At 39.3% G+C, this 17,574-nt stretch overlaps 1 protein-coding gene across 4 annotated transcripts in view; it reads right to left on the reverse strand.

Annotated features, from left to right (window-relative positions):
* Positions 1-17,574, reverse strand: part of LOC131445993 (disabled homolog 2-interacting protein-like) — a 152,654-nt gene that overhangs the window by 126,417 nt on the left and 8,663 nt on the right. The window contains exons 2-3 of one of the 4 annotated variants that reach the window (XM_058616835.1): positions 15,664-15,788; positions 10,133-10,238 (exon numbers count right to left, since the gene is read on the reverse strand). In XM_058616835.1, coding sequence (XP_058472818.1) covers positions 10,133-10,238; positions 15,664-15,788 — 231 coding nt within the window. Of the gene's footprint in view, positions 1-5,853; positions 6,132-10,132; positions 10,260-15,663; positions 15,789-17,574 lie in introns of those variants that run through there. The other 3 variants (XM_058616837.1, XM_058616836.1, XM_058616839.1) reach the window with 3 other exon arrangements.

The following is a 17,574-nucleotide window of genomic DNA, read 5'->3' on the forward strand; positions in this document are numbered from 1 at the left end:
TAAAGAAAGAGGCGAGGAGTTCAGGTACTACACTACATGTGTGAACCAGAGTCAGTTTCGGCCTTTTGTGACCTTTTTACAATCTCATGAACTTTTGGTCAGATGACGCTCCACGGAAATTTTGTTTCTGCTTCTGAAATACAACACTTTCAGTGGGCCAGAGTCTCATTGTTGAGAGCATCACTGAAAGGTCAAACACCCACACAGATTACAGGGAGGACATAGTTTTAAGTATCAGGATAAAGGCTACAACCATTAATCCATGAATCCACCACTATGTATTCTGGTAATCAATTAGTCGGTTTGTTTTTTTATAATTAAAACAAGCTCTCGAATGCTTTAGCTTCCTAAAACGTGAATATTTCTTTCTGCTGTATATCAAAGAAACCTTTAAAGCTGGATAAAACAAGACTTTCAGGAACATCATCATTTTGAGATTTGGGAAATACTGATGAACAGATTAGTTGAAAATAGTTGCTTAAAAGTTGCAGCCTGACTTAGTATACAAATGAATTATTTACGACGAAGTTATACTGCAGAAGACTTAATCTGTGAAAACAAGGGACAAGTGAGAGGGAAAGAAAAAGGAAGACAAAGTGAACTGAGATGTATTTGTCTCTTGCTCCACTGTAATTATGCACAGACAAAATACACAGTCCAACAGACAGAGGCACACAACGTCACAATCTGGAGATGGCTTGTATGGAGAGAGAGACATTTTCTTTGAGACCTCTGAATGTCTCTTGTACAGCATTTATCATAAATGCATGAAAGCATGCAATACAATGGGTCCTTGACCTCCAGTAAACACTGTCCACTCATATTCAAAGCGAAAATATAGTCATTTTTTTTGGTTAAAAACCCAGACGTTAGCAAACATCTTCCTTATCTCCTGTGCTTTCACGTCTCCCTTTCCAGCCTCCTTTTTCACTTTTTCCAGTTTTTCAGTGAGTTGTGGGTCTACAGTCCACTATACAAATAGCCACAGCATTCCTCTTGTGTGGTTGATGGCTGCAAATGTGTGTGATGTGTGTATTTTCCCCATCTGTCTTCAGAAATATTCACAGCCTCCTCACACCAGCCCCGCCACCCCAAAACATAAGCATGGAACAAAAATCCCATCACAAGCAGAAATTCTGATGGAACTGGATGTAGCATCTGAATGTTTCCAGGCACTATACCTGTACAATGTTTACTGTTAATATGTGTGTGTGCGCTCAGAGCTACTGAGGTGGAGAACCAGTTTTCATGAAAAAATTAACATTTAATAATTGCCATCCTTGGCAGACAGACAACTGTGTGCATTCCCACAATGTGATTTTAAGCAAGCAGGCAGAACGTACAATAACACCAGCCCTTTGCATGTGCCATTCTAGAAGCACATGACAGTGTTTAAACGGTGTCGGCTTTTGCAATCGTAAGTTCACAGATGTCACCTGCAACCAGGCACCGACTGAACAACAGCCTGTCAATCACACTGTTATCCATTCATATCTGCCATTTTTTTTTACTGCCTATTTTCGTCTAAATCTGAGCATAATTGACACGTTTGACGTCATGTGCTGTTTAAAAAAAGACCTGAAACAGTGATTGGGACCTGGTGTCTCCCCCTGGTGGCTAACTAGTGCTTTGTTTTCATTTACTTTTAAGCATTTAGCAGAGGTTTTAAACAAAAGCGACTTAAAAGAGAGGAATAAGCTACACAGAAGAAGTCTTGGAAGAACTCCACTAGACACAGGAAAAGAGTCTGAATTGTGTATGCACAAGTCTATAGTGTAAATGTCCAGGGACTGAGCTCACTGACCGATCACAATCATTTATCTGCTTGTTTCACTCATCTCGGCGCTGCCTCTCAGGGGCTGCTTCTGTGGGGTTCTAGAGAGAAAACTGCTGACACATGACAGAGTACATACAGCCAGTCATAATGAGTCGAGCGGCTTCATTCATCTTTTTTTTGTCTTACTCTACTTTTACAGCTCTCACTGCATCAGGTGCAGCAGGTGACAGAGAAACTGCACCTGACGATGAGCACCAAATGGCAGAGAGACAACAGAGCTAGATATTTCCCTCTTTGTTAATGGAAGAGACCAAATACAAAGTATTAAAGTGATGCGAGTAGGTGATCATATCTTATTTTTGCTGCATCTAGAGTTTTAGCCTGGAACAATCAATATCTTAATGTAAATGCTCTAAAATATCTTTACAACAAATGGCTGGATTTAAAGGGAGAGGGGCCACTCAGTGAACTCACAGGAAGAGAGAGAAGAAAAAAAACCAGCCACCTCTGACACCATCAGCATTTTCACCTCCATTAGTATCCTGCTTTGCTTTCACAGCCCACACATTGATTGGGAAGCAGGAGAGATTTTATGTATGCACTGCTTAACCGGCAAAAAACAGCAGAAGGATAAAGTTAGTGACCTTCTGAATAAAGCGCTGTTCAAAACTCAGATATTATCTTTTGTAAAGTTAAATACAAGTTCCTCAAGTACTGAAAATTTCCCGGAGAGAAGTTAAGAATGTACCAGTATGATAACGCATTGCCAAACTGTCTTGCCACCCGAGGTTTCAAATTTGCTTCATAAAAAAACACAAATACAGAAAACTAGAGGTCAACTGATGTGTTTTTTTGTTTCTTTTACAGCCAATTCCCTCAGTCTGGTAAAATATAGCGGTTTAATAATAAGAAATGATATAAAAACTTGCTTAAACTATAATATTATTGGGCAACACTTACACTATACATTTTCAAATTACTACCACTTAAGCAAAAATTAAAATAGATCAGTATCTCGTTATAACGTTCAACAATATGTTGTAATTTAGGGATGGAATCGCTGTCGGTCAAAATCACTGCATATCGGACAGATAAAAATGTCAAATCCGATACGGTCCAAAAATCAAAAAACACACACATATATATACATATATATATATATATATACATATACATCTATATATATATATATATATATATATATATATATATATATATATATACATCTATATATATATATACATATACACATATATATATATATATATATATATATATATATATATATATATATACATCTATATATATCGCATGCTTCACTATGCACAGACTGTAAAAATGTCCATAAAAATCAGCAAAAGCATTTAAGCTGAGTCATGTTTTGGCCTGTTTATTTTGTTTTTTGGGAGAACAATATTTGCTACACAGTTGGTGAATTATGTCTTTGAAATGACTCAGCACAAATGCGTTTTTGCCAGCTTAAAAGTTCACAAATGGTCAAAAATGACTGTATCGGAAGGTTGTGATACCGGACACAAAAAAGTAAACTATTTGTAAAAAAATATTTAATTTAATGTAAAACGAAGGGAAACATTTGGCGTGCTTGATATTAATAGGTTATAATACTATTATTTGACTGGCCCTGCTCACTTGAGATGAAATTATGCTGTATGTGGCCCCTGAATTTAAAATGAGTTTGACACCCCTGCGCTTAACAGTTTTCTGAAATTCACAGTGAACAAACACCGAGGTTGGCCAAGCCATGAGACCTGAAGTGAGATAACACTTTCTTAAAACTAGATTAAATTGTGTAAGCTGACATCCCAGTGCCTACATTTACACAGCTTGTGCCACCCAGATCCAAAGTCTGGCTACAGCACATGACAACGCGAGCAAGAATAAGTCTTTTATTAAAAGCTGAACATTCTTCAAGACAAAGCCCTGTAGCACCTTCACCCGCAAAGACCACAGTTTCATCTGGATAGAATCTACGGGAATTTTAGCAGTGCAATCAGAAAACTCCACAAAATGGAAAAATGAGTGAAAAGCGTTTATTTTGCCACAAAAATGCTTGTTGAAAAAAAAGAAAAGTGAAGAAAGCTCAGCTGACTTGATCCCTCTCTATTCAAAGTTTGTGCACGACAATGTCCCTGTGTTTACCTCTTCAGTACATGAGCAAGTATTTAACTTTTCTCAGCTATGACAAAAAACACATAGACCGAGGCTACTTATATTTTGCCTCTCCCTTTTTTTACTGTACTCACTCGACATTTCTCTGCGCTCCTATAAACTAGTGGTTATGCTCATTTTAGGGCTCGAATTAGGCCGTGCTGCTTGTAAAGGGAAATACGGAGATTCTCAGTTTACTGCAGACAAAACTGCTGGGTACACGTGTACAACAGTTATTTTCACTTCTCAGTGTTCAAACGTGCTCACTCATCTCCCACAGTGCAAGCATAGAGGTTAAAGTGCAGCGTGGTAATGAAAGACGATGTTTTTGAAGCTGTTATGGTTAAAATAAAAGTTGCTTAAAGTAATGCACAATCGAAGACAACCATCAGCTCTCTGTAGATACAAACAGGAAATACGAAGAGGTACAGTGATATCTGCAGCTACTGTATATGGAGATATCCGATCAGCATCCAATTTATATGCAAAATAAAGAATGTATATATGTGATATGTGAAAAAAACAAACATAGCGTATGTAGAATGCTGTGGAGTATAGATATTTTTTGCAAACAGCAGCAATGATATCTCAGCACATGCATGTGTTCATGCGCCTGCCCGAGCACAAGAGAATAGGGTGAACTCCTCCTGTAGCTGAGGTGAGAATGTAATCAGGTGAGATCAGATTATTACTCTTTCGACTCACACTGTTATTTATACCAGACCTTCAGAAGGACTCTCCTAAAAACTGTATGTATTGGAGGAGCTAGCTGACTGGCTTCGAAACAGAAAGTGAATATTATGACGAAAGTCTGATTATTTTCTTTTGTGAAACCTAACAGTGAGGGTGAAGGGAAACCCCCCAAAATTCCCTCTTTAGTTTGCCTAAAAACAGCGGTTTTACATCCCAGATGGACAAAAATGCTAAAGTTATCTTTCACAGTTTCCTTTCCCCTTCGTTTTGTCTTTCCTTCTCTGTCGTGGCAGCGCGCCCAGTGCATAAAGCAGCAGTGTGGCTTTAGTGAGACTACAGTCTCTTGAAATATGTTCTCTGTTGACTCATTCTGTTAACCACATTCCTCATCAGCTGCGCGGCAGAGTCCTTCCAGTCGGCCAAGAAGACAAAACATCGTCTTTTCTGGCCCTGTTAATAATACACTTTTTTTTTTTCCTGCCTTATAACTATCTTGTTTAGGTTTGAACAGTTGGAGCATTAGGAGGGAAGAGACTGTAGGGGAGAAAGAGTGAGCACTCTCACTGGCCTACAGTTCAGTCTAGATCCCCCTGGATTTATTTGTCTACATAACTCTTTCCCTTTCTATCTCCCCTTCTCTTGTCCCACTTTGAACTTTTGCCACTTTTCTAACACAAACAGCCACACGCAGCAACAACAGATCATAAAAAGCAATACACACATTGAAATAACACATTTCTTCTTTTTGCTTTTGAAAAAAAAAGAAGAAGAAATGGCACACCCACGACACTCATTGTTAAATATTCCATTCGAAGAGCAAGCGAGGGTTTCCTGCCCCGAGCACCAGAGCAGCCACAGACTCAACTGAAAATGTTAATACTGAAGAAAAGGCAAAAGCAGGGAGAATTTAACTTTGTAGCTACAGAATAATGATCATTACAGGAAAATGTCTTTAGCAGGCAGTTGATTTCATCACATTGCCATGTAACACCCCTCACCCTTTAAACCCCCCCCCACCCGAGCCCAACAGAACAGACTGAAGTCCTATTCATTTGACCACAGAGGCCCCAGTCAACAGCTTAAGAGCCGAATGCAGAGCCTAGTCATAATAGAAGCCTAACAGTACAACCATGTGACTGCTGACACACTACGGCTTCATTAACAGTGATGGTCCGAAATATTTTTCATCCGCTACTCCCTCAAAGCTCACTCACCATGCTGCGCCTCTGGACGGGGGCTGGTGTCAGGGTCCATGTTAAATTCACAGGGTGGAGAGCACCTGGATCCACACACCCATATCCCAAGGCAAGGTCACTTCTGTAACTCGGCTACAATGGGTGAAACTGCTGCTACAACTACTGTTTTATTCCGTCTGCCCTGCCCGCTGATGTCTGCGCTCTCTCTCTCTCTCTCTCTGCTCTTCTCTCCAGGCAGAGCTGCCGGCTCTGGTCTGGCCCCTGCAGCCTGCCAGCTCAGCTCAGGCGTCTACTGTTGTGTTACATCTGTCTGACTGAACCCCTCTCTGGAGAGTGGGGAGAGAGAGAGAGGGAGTATAACGGAGCACAGAATCAGAGGGAGGAGAGAGAGGGAGTGAGAGAGGAGAGCAGTTTCCACAATGTGGTGGTGGTGGTGGGGAGAGGCGGGAGGAGGGAGCTGTGGCAGCGCTGAATGTTTCCACTTTGATCAATTTCATGCTCAGCATATTTTTTTTTTTCCTCCCTCATCATAATGACAAGTTAGTAACATCAGTTTGGAAAAAAAACATTAACATGCCAGAAACATTTTGAAACTTCCAGAGAACTGTAACCCAAATGTTAACAGTTAATTTGATTTAAAATGCCCCGGCATGTTTTCAACTGTCTTCTCAGTTTTGCAACTAAAACAGCTTTTGTTGACCTGAATTGACAGCTTGTGCAGTCAGGTGATTATTTTATAATCAAATTGATGTGTAACCTATGAAATGGGAAAAAATAAAAATAAAAATAGTCTCAAAGCACACATTAAATGTTCTCAGATCTCAGAATCAAACTTATTATTTCAGGCAACAGACGACTTTTGTTGACTGCCATAAAAACACAGCGGTAGCAAGACGGAGCATAAGGAAGTTGGTAGTTTTTACTGAGAGCCGCTCACTCTCCCACACCAAAGTTAACGGAGGAAATCGTCATTTTTAGCTTACAGTTACAGTTACAGTTTTCATACAACAATCTGTTGATAATTTTTTTGATTTATTTGTTATACGGAATGAAGAAACCACTAAATATTCACATTTAATAAGCTGAAAAAATAGAAACTTAAACTGATCAAAATAGTGGATGATTAACCCAGTAACAGATTTATAATCGATCAATTGATTTATATATTAAAGTATAGTATATATATTAAGAAATTAGGTGTCGCTAGGGTGTTATTATTGTATGGTTTTGGTTTGGTCTTATGCATTCCCTGAAAGATGTCAAAGCTGGGAAAAGGATTGAAAATGAATGTGTCCATGTGTTTATCCCATCTTGCTTTGTGGGAAGGCCAGGCTCATCAAATTAGAGCTGAAACAATTGATCGATGAATCGATGAAATAATCGACAGATTAATTGATTATGAAAACAATCGTCAGTTGCAGCTCTTCATCAAATTGTACTATGTATCTTTATATTGAAAATAACGGTTGGCTTCTTTATCAGTTATAGCTTATCTGTGTACAAATAGACTCTAGTAGTTATAGCACAGCATATTTTTTGGCGTATTATGTTATGTGTTGAGAAAAAAAAGGAGCATAAATAGAGACTGTTAAATTCAACACTAAGATACTTAAAATACATTACAACGCTAAGGCGTGTGAAAGGCAGTAAAATAGGCCAGATATGCATGCATCTTTAAAGAACCAACAGTCGAGAACTATTCCAAAGAATAAAAACATCTACCTCAGTGAAATGTAGCTTAATTGGTCTGCTGAGAGTGTTAACAGTGCTCTGTCTTTGTTTAGTTTGTGCCAAAACCACTTTGAGTTCAAAATAATAGCAGCAGCCGCTCATATTGAGGCGGAGGATGCGATGAGATGAGAGGCCCCTATGATTTCATATTCATCTCAGCGTTAGTTTTAATTCATTGTGCTGCTTATTTATTCAAGATTCAAGGACAAGAGCAGGTGAGAAATACAGTAGAGAATAATTTAGTAGAACATAGATCATGTGAGTGGGTTTAGTGCTCGTGGAATCGTTAAGTGGAACACGATTTTGAACACTGGTATTTTGGATTTGAACACTGGAGATAGATTTAACAACATCTCATCTGTCAGTGAAGAATTTAAAGCTTGTCTTGTTTTTTTTTTTTCATGCATTCATGTGAAAATTACTTTTTGCCACTGAGCAGCGGCAATTCAGTACATTCTCGATACTGAATGAAAACTTTTCATTCATTTATTTATTCACTTTCTACTACATTATCCTCCACATGTGGGTCACCAGCTGAACACCCTGGACAGGTCGCCGGTCCATCACAGAAACAAACAACCATTCACTTTCACATTCACACCTACATTCAATCTAGAGTGTGCAGTTAACCTCTGCATGTTTTTGGCCTGTGGGAAGAAACTCGGGTCCAAACCTGGGTCTTTTTTTGCTGCAAGGCAACAGCATCCGCCACTACCCCACCATGTGGCCCCTAATGCTTGTCATAGTGACAAATATTAATACAGATACTTTTTTTACCTTTACGTCTATGCAACTACAGCCATGCAGTGAGTCCTAAAAGTGACAATAACAAAAAAACCCACATCAAATGTAATTATATATGAAATTAAATGATGTATTTAAACGATTGATGTAAATTCTCAACTGCAAAACTGTAATGCATTCTGTAGCTGTTAGCTAAAATGCAGAATAAATAAAGTATCATGGGCATATTAAAGTGAATACAGCCATCAAATTATTATGATCAGTCATTTTTTTTTTTTACAATGCTTTTGGTCTAGATGAAAAAGGTCCTCCCTGCAGGAATTATACAGATCCACTATGATAATTAAAGACAAGGATAAGAGATTAGAGAAGGATGCGTGCCCTTCTGGATGATGATTTTGAAGTTGCATGTGATCTTACTTCTAATGATGACTGCAGCAAAAACATCATCTTTGTATTTATTTTTAAGGCCAAATGTGTGACATGTAGAGAACGCTGGGCAACACGTAACTTTGAAGCAGCAGAAGGACGTCTCTCACGTCGTATCATTAATCGAGCTGCTGTCACACTAGAATGTGACCTCACTTTTTAAATCGCCTCAACTACAGTAACAAAAAGCAGGTGATTGTGACTGTGATTTACCCGAGAAAAAAAATACAGTGGATTTCCTTATGTCAGCTATGAAATACAACTTAAAGTAAGTAAACTTGGAACTTAAGGGCTTCCTAAATTGCGAGGGTTATTAGTCTATAGACATCACCACATACCAATCTAACCACAAACTCACTTGTTCATTTCAAAATGTGTAAAAGTGAGTGAAACTGCAGAAAGGAGCACAAAGCATCACTGTGCCATAATACAGACATGTACACGTGTCTTGAGTGAAAAAGCAAACAACAATGCCAAGTCAGACATAAAATCTGTCTCAGGAACTATGTGTAACACACTTTAACTTAGTAAAAGCCTAGACTTAATGTACTGTGCTATATACAGAATAATGTAATGACATCATGAGAAAGAATTTGCACCAAATGAGCACCGCTCACACTGATTTAGTGTTTAGGGTCACATTATGTTGCATGCCCAGCTAACAACCCAGCAACAGTAACTGTGGAATTCAAATGCTTGAATGTCAGACCTCACCGCCACCTGGTGTCTCACTGGGACTGATTCAGTGTTTTCTCTTTCATAGACACTAAGATTGTTTTTACTGAGTTGCTCCGTCTTCTCCGCAGATGTAAAAAAAAGTTATATCACAAGCATCATATAGTGGTAAAAGCAACAGGGCAGATACGACGCGTCGACTGCCTTTTGCAAGAGACCAAATCCTTCATCAGTGTCTGTCTTAGTTGCTTAGAATGAAACGTTAAGTGTACTGGAGTGCTATGGAGCAGCAAGCTCTCCATCTAGTGGATATGAGGTAGAAGAGAGGAGTGAGCAGCAATTTCTTCTTCTTTTTCTTTTTAATGACTCATACAGGCAGTGCAAGGCTGTGACCTGTAGGTGTGTGACTGGACACTTTGCCGAAGTGCTGGGTTTCCACTGCCCACAAGCATCTGCATATGGTCTAAGTGCTCATGTTTGACTTTGACCTGACACGTAGCTTTCCGGGCACATGCGACAAATCAAACCCAGAGCCAAGCCATTAAAAACACGGACAAGCTCCACACTCTTTGTCAGAACTAAGATTGACGTGACCATACCCGTGTGAAACAACTTCTAAGGACATTTGTTTATCACTTATATTTGTGCATGGAAATGCAGACGCGGCGTCTTCATCACAGCAGGTGGAGTCAAAGCATGTCCTCCTCGGGCTACTCACCGCTCTCAGTGGACAGCTGGCTGTGGAATTCTGGAAACTGAGTTTCCACTGGAACGCTGATGGTGCGTCGCAGGAGATGGACCTTGCATGATGGCGAGCGCCTCTCCTGCAAAAACAAGGAGCGAATCTGCTTAGGAAGAGAGGAGGAAAGGAGCAGACAGAGACAGAGAGGGAGAAATTCGAGATAGATTAAAAATAAAGGGTGAGTACATGTAACAAAAGGATACACGGATACAAAGTGGTCACATAGAGGAGGAAAAACAAGGGAGGTTGAAACAGAAAGACAAACTGTGACTGTAAGAAATGCACATAAAACAGTGAAACGGGCTCCTTATCTATTCTCTTGTGGTCCTGATAAATGAGGAGTCATTGGATAAAAAACACAACAGGCACAGGCAGCCCATCAGTCCGTGTCAGCCCGTATCTCCCTATAGCTTGCATACCAAATGTTTGGCTCCAAAAAAGATTAAATAGACAAAAGGAGGAGGATGGCAGCAGTGAGAAAGGGCCCGATGCCCTCCAAACACAGTGATAATGGCTTATCAAACATCCTCACACCTCTCGACTCAATGCGGCACTGTTTGTCTTGCTTTCTCCATCCCTCCGTTTCCATGTCTGTCTGTTTATCTCCCTGTAGCTCTCTCTCATCTCCTCCTCGAGTTACTTCTGCACTCGCCTCGTGGGACCTGGTTTTCAGGACAGCTCTTTTTCTCGCAGCCTCTGGTGTAAAGACAATAAACTGGCGGTCCGAGTTGTAATGACGAAGCAAGGTGAGCTTGAACCTGCAGTAATTTGTAGTGACAGGGTACGTGCAGAGCCAACCCATAGTCTAGAACAGGGAGTGTAGTTACATCAGTGGCTTTTGGAGTCGTGAATAATTGAATAATATAACAAGTTATCTAAAAGGTGAAAAGATCCAGTTGAAAGAAAAGTCATCACTTTTGGAACTTTTGCTACTCTATGATATTACAAAAACATCATCAGAATCTCTTTCTGTTGTATATCGTTGCTAGACAAGTAAAACAAAGAGGTCATGGTGTGTTTCCACTACATAAACCACTTGACAGGTAAAAGGTCAGAGGACAGGGTATGAGGGAAAAGTGCATATGAAGAGATAAAGTTTCTCTTAAAAAAAAATTCTGTGAGCAAGTCAACTGAAGAAAATTACTGCTGACACGAGCAGCGATGCATTTTCTCTCTCTCTCTGTGCAACCTAATTAAAAACAAGTGTTTGCCCTATATGTACGCACTAGTTTGAGTCGAGCAGTGAAACAATGACTTGAACGGAGACTAACTTTAAACATCAGTGCAATTTAAACAAAGATCCTCCAAACTACTATAATTTGAGACTGTTGACACAACCGTAGCAAAACACGAGAACCTTGTTTTGAATGTAATTGAAGGGACATCCATATAGCCAAATGGTCAAGGTGCACATGCCTTGAAACTATATATGTACAGAACATAATACATAGTTAGCAGAGCGAATTGTACACAGCGATTTGTGTGTCCGTGAAACAATTTTATGACAAGCTGAAACTGACAAAAGTCTAAATCCTTTGGATTCACACCTTTCTCTCAGTTTTATTTCCTTCATACTGAGGCCCTCGAGACGTGGGACACTTGCGGAATGTTGAAATTGTTATTTTCACTCTTACCATTCCTCTTTTGGCTTCTTTTTCTCTTTGTGTAAGCAGTGCTCTGTGTGTAGTGGCACAGTGGTGGTACAAATGGCTGAGGGCCTAACGGTCTTTGGCAAATAAGGCTACAGTCATCTATTAAATAAATCTCTACATTACAAATAACAGTGTCAGCATTGATTTGACCCGTTGATGCTGCACTTAAATTCAAAACAAAAGCGTTAGTGCATGAGATAAGCATAAAACAAAAAAAAATTATAATAAAAAAAGGAAGGAAGAGTTGACACTGTTTACTCATTCCCCAATTTTCACAGCCGACAGTAAACCAAAACTGTTTTGCTTTAAAAAAACGTCAATATTTCTCTCCTTTCATGTTTGAAACTTACATTTTACTTCATTAGAGATTTTGTACAGAAATGATAGAGGTTGTACAGAATAGAGGAATAAAAAGAGCAAATATGATCTCATAAAAAGGCAATCAATACAAGGAACTAATAACCTATAAACACTTGCCACATTTCAGTAGTAAGACAGCATGAGCTGGAACAAATCAGTTTTATACATCAGAGCCAACAGGCAAACTTTATAATTTGTAGCTTAATCTGAATTATTGAAAGGCCTTTCAGAAAAATACTCTATGTGTTGCTTGCTTGGAGAGACATTGCGTCAAATGGAAAACAGGAAGTCAACAACTGACGACTGACGACTGTCACACCAATCAATTAGAGTGCATGAGTCTGTGGGGGGTTTAACTGAGGAGGCTTTTTGGGATCATCTTTGAACCAAAACACCAAAAACACTACAGGAGTGCACATAAAAATGTGACCTTTACTGTTTAATTGCATTATTCGCAGCCGTTGATGCACCGATCTGATGTCATCTCACCTTTTATTGGGAGCGAGCCATTAAAAACTGCATAATCACTGTGACCTGCAGTTTGCTGACATAACAGGAACGCTGCAGTGTTAACGGATAACCTCTGAGAGTCTTGGGCCTCAGATGGATGCAATTAAACGCTGTTGTACTTTGTTGCGGCAGTGGAAAGGCTGCAAATGGGTCACTTTAAAATAACATGACATACCACGGCAATGTCGAACCTACAAAAGAAAAACCAGACGTTCCCCCATCACAGAGGTATGAAAACACCAAACCTTGTCCAGATAATCCCTTCTCTGTGAAAGCTACAGAGGACATACAATAGCTCAACACTTGTCATGTCTACACATTTCGAGCGTAGAAGAAAAGTAATTTACTTGCATCAAGCATTTAGCTTCGGTTAAAGCCTGTCCCACACTAGAGGATTTTCAAATCAGACTTGACTTCTAAAACCTGGAAGACCAGAGACACAACAAACTTTGGGAACCGATTTTCAATTCTAATCCTGAGAAAGACAATCCGGTCAACGTGCAGGACCACACACTTGGCGTTTAATCAAACAATGTCAGGGAGGAGATTCCAGGGATTTGGGATCTCACAGAAACTCGCATGATTTAATGTGACTTCAGAATATAAACAGACACGGAGGTGGACTGGACTGTCTGCATGGTCAGTCAATAGCTGTTGTGTGTGCGCAATTTGTTTTTGTGCTGAGAAACGCAAAAAACTGTGGATGAAGTCTAAATAAACTAAATAAAAAAGTATGCAACAGTCGCTTCCCGGTCAACTCATAGTTATTGCAGGGTTCTGCTTGGGTTTAGTTGTAAATATCAAACATGTGTAACACTTACAATTTGATGACATTGAAATTGCAATTAACCTCTCACACTACAGGATAATTTAGCCAGATAATCTGTTCAAATCAGCCTAAAATCAGAAGGCACCCACGATTGTCAGAGGGGCCAGAATTCTCCTCTTGTGTGGAGCAGGTTTAAACCATTTCACCAACAAATTGGCTGCAGTGGTGGGTCTGTAATTGTAGTATTATTAATTTTGACCTCGACTTATTTGCAGTCATGTAATCTACCTCATCCATGATCCAGTCTGTTTGGTAGTGGTGATTCACAGCACTTTGCATCCATAACATCCCATCCTTTTTGTGGATTCTTCTTCCCTCTGGATTCTTTTTGTCCTCCAAGTGTGCCAAGCGTCAGCAGTGTAAGTAAAGGTTTAAAGGAAGGATGTCTTTTACGGTATCAGTAGCTTAGAATAAACTGACTTCAATCAATAAATCTAAATTTGCTTCAAAGTAAAGCAACACTGATGAAAAGCATTGGACTGAGCTTCGCTGTATCTTGTTAAGAATGTTATCGATGTCTAAAGAACGATTAGCAGAGGCAGGTCTTTACTTTGATGAAATAAGCAAACTAAGTTTGCTGGAACCTGATGTCGGCCACAGGACCGCACAGCTTCAGGGAGGAGTGTAAAGAATTTGTGACCAGTAAGTACTGAAGGTTTTTCTAAGTCTGCCCTGGTGCCATTCCCACGCCTGGATACAATTAATGGGAGGGTTGCTGTGGTCGACTCCTACAGAGGAAGAGGCCAAAAGAACAAAAAAAAGATCTGCAGGGACAGTTGTGTAATATATATATATGCAACTTTCTGAAAATAGCTGGGGTTCTTTTTAAGAGCTGCTTTAAGAATTAACAAAAGAAACAGAAAAAACTGAAAAAGATGAAGGTAAGCTTCTCCGACTGAAATGCTTTCAGCTACACTGTAGGCTACGGTTTACACCTGTGTTTGCTTATTAGTGTCAGAGAGTGTGTGTTCTTCTCTTTAAAGCACTGGAGAAGAGAAACCTTCTGAAGTCACTTGCAAAACAGAGGGACGCTCAACAGCAAAACCTTTGGGATCTTATTGCAGAGAAAAAGATTCAACTCGAGAGCTAGGCAACTCCACAACAGTCAAAAGAGTACCGGTCTCTCCGCTAATGATTAGGGATTGGTCACACTACACCCAGTATCACCTAATAAATGTGTATATGAGGCAGAGTCCGTCCGTCCGTCTTCACTCGTTTTCAATGACAATAAATATGCAGGGTAGTAAAATATTTTAGAAATGATAAATAGCAGACAAAATGTTCTACATAAGCATGTACGTCCCAAACAAGCTGAATGTTTTGATACCAGAATCAATGAAATCGGAAAATATCAGTACACGTCTTCTGCTGACTAAAGTGACTTTGTAAGTAACCACTTATTTTCATTCAAAATGTTACTCTTCTATTATGTTTCCTACTTGTTATTTCTTTTGTTTTCTTCTCAGGAGTCGTATTGAGTATGAAATGTTGTCCAAGATGTTGGATGAGTTGGAAGAACTCAGATATTTGAAGAAGTAAATGTATACTGAACCATGGCCTTGTCATATGTCCTGACACATGAAATTACAAGCGCATAGCACAAGATTTCATACTACAACTGCATTTAAAATGTGTCTGTCCTGTGACCACTTATGATCAGATCAGATCTCACCTCCATGAAAACTATTAAACAAGACTAACAAACAGAATGAAAAGAAATTATGTAGTGATTTGTGTTAATTTCACACAAATGGTGCGACTTTGCAGTGAGTCAGAGGAACGCTCCCTCTGTCAGGTTTGATAGTACTGCTTACAGTTCTAATTTTCAGTTGTAGGATGCAGCAAAACAATTAATGTTACATGGGCAACACAGGCAGAAAAGCGATGCACCGCAGCTTGAAACAGAATTAGAATAGCAGCCTGAAAACTGAATATTTCCACTATATCGGCTAAAGATGCTAGAAATATGTTATGTAACTAGATAAATGTTTTGAGGGGGAAAAGGGGCTAAAACGCCAAAGCCAAAAAATCTAAAAATGAAATAAAAATGGAAAAGGACACACACGCAAAAGGGCGGGGAAGCAAGCAAAGAAGACAAACAATGGTGACACAGATGAACATGACAGGCTAAGACAATGTACTGTCTGCTCTCTCACCACCTCCTCTTCATTCAGAAGCAGCATCTGACAGTCAGCAACCACACAGTACTTTGGGTTCCACACAGTTCGCTCTTCACAGGAGTGGCCACGTGATATCCGGTGTCTCGATGAAAGCGGCACATCTAGAGAGGACGAGAAACACAAAAGAAAACAACATAATTATTAACAGTAAAAGCAGAGGAAAAAAACATAACACTCTTTGAGGTGTAGCAAAGGTAGTTACAATGAATGTTTGACCTAAGAAAATGTTTCTGCACTTAACAAGCGTCAAATCATCTGATATTATAATATATTTAATGTATAATTTGTGGAAAAAAAACAGATTTATGACCCGTTTTGCTCAGCAAATGCAAAAAGTTTTCATGCGACTAAGATCTACTGCATACAGTCCAATATTTGAACTTCAGTCATTCTGTGGATGTCAGGTGAAAAAAGGATTAAAATCATACAAGTGAAATGGGAATATTGGCTTATCCTCCACCTCCAGTGACGAGGTGACATAAATCTCAAGAAGCTATACATATGCTTTTTTTTTTTCCACACAGAAAACACAATCCAGGAATTTCATTACAAAGCGGTTTCGTGAGGCAAATTTCATTAGCATCTCATATATTCTCTCTTCACGCTGCATACACAAAGAAAACACATTTTTTGATTGTTTAACTCAAACGCAAACATCCACGAAAACATTCTTGTGAACGTTGGAATCACCGGATGATGTTGTTTGTGGACTGTCGCCAGAATGTGATGTTGTTTAAAGGGACATTGCTGCTCTTGCTGCTCTTCTCGACATAGTGCTACAAGGGGTTCTGTCATCATCAACTTTTAAATCGGAGTCTGCTCTTAGGAACGTAAACAGGATATAAAATCATCAGAGAACCTTCAAGACTTATCAGTCATGTGCAAGGTTTCACAGTGAATAGTCGATGCACTCATGCGCACTCATGTAAATTATTCATACAACGCATTGCCAAATTGTCATGTCTTTTTAAATAACCTCAGAGTGTGGAATTAGAACTCCAGCAGACTGGACAGGAGTGTGTTAAATGCACCTGATGCACATATTCAGGGTCATTACAACCTTGTCAGACGAGCCTCTTTTATCATTTTCTCTCAGTTATGTTATTCAGATTCAGTCCTACAAGCTTTAAAATTATGAGCCAGAGATTAACAGTGGAGACAGGAGAAAACCAGTGAGACTAATATTCTAGGTTTAAAATCACTTTTTTTTTAAAGAAAATGAAATAAAATCTGCGAGACAGATGCAGGTTTCTTTTACTCTCACGGCAAAGCTGTTTATCATCGACAACAACAGAGAGCAAGGGCCAATATTGATGCTGAAATCACTGCCAAGACTGACACCACAAAGAAGATCTCAGGTGCACCACTGCACCCACTGACTGACCAAGGACTGATATAAATTATATGGATTTTTCTTTTTCGTGGCTCTGTTGATTTATTCAGCAGGCTTATGGGAGATACATACAATGCTCTGTTGTCAATTATTTCATAGGCACTGCTGTCTGAGGTAGTATTGCAGCAAAGTTTCATCAAAATTTCATACTCGTTTTTTTTCTGACCATGAGTCCGTGTTGCAGGAAAACTCCCTTAAGTAAGTTCATGCAGTAATACAGTTTGAAATATCTAAATGTGAAGTTTGAATAGTAGTCATAGTTCCTGAGAAACTGAAGATGTCTTGAACTGGCCAGAATTGCATTTGTGATATCTCATACTGGAATTATTGATGGCATTATTTTAATTAGTGCCATTTCAAAACTTAAACCTGATATAAACTCAATGGAAATGAGTTTATCATTTTTACTTTAACTGCTTTGGTTTATAACCATTTTCTGTAAAGCACATCGGATTGCCTCAACGCATGCCCTATGCCTAGCCAAAAAATGCCTT

The sequence above is a fragment of the Solea solea genome, chromosome 19 (genome assembly GCF_958295425.1).
Source record: "Solea solea chromosome 19, fSolSol10.1, whole genome shotgun sequence".
Lineage (NCBI taxonomy): Eukaryota > Metazoa > Chordata > Actinopteri > Pleuronectiformes > Soleidae > Solea > Solea solea.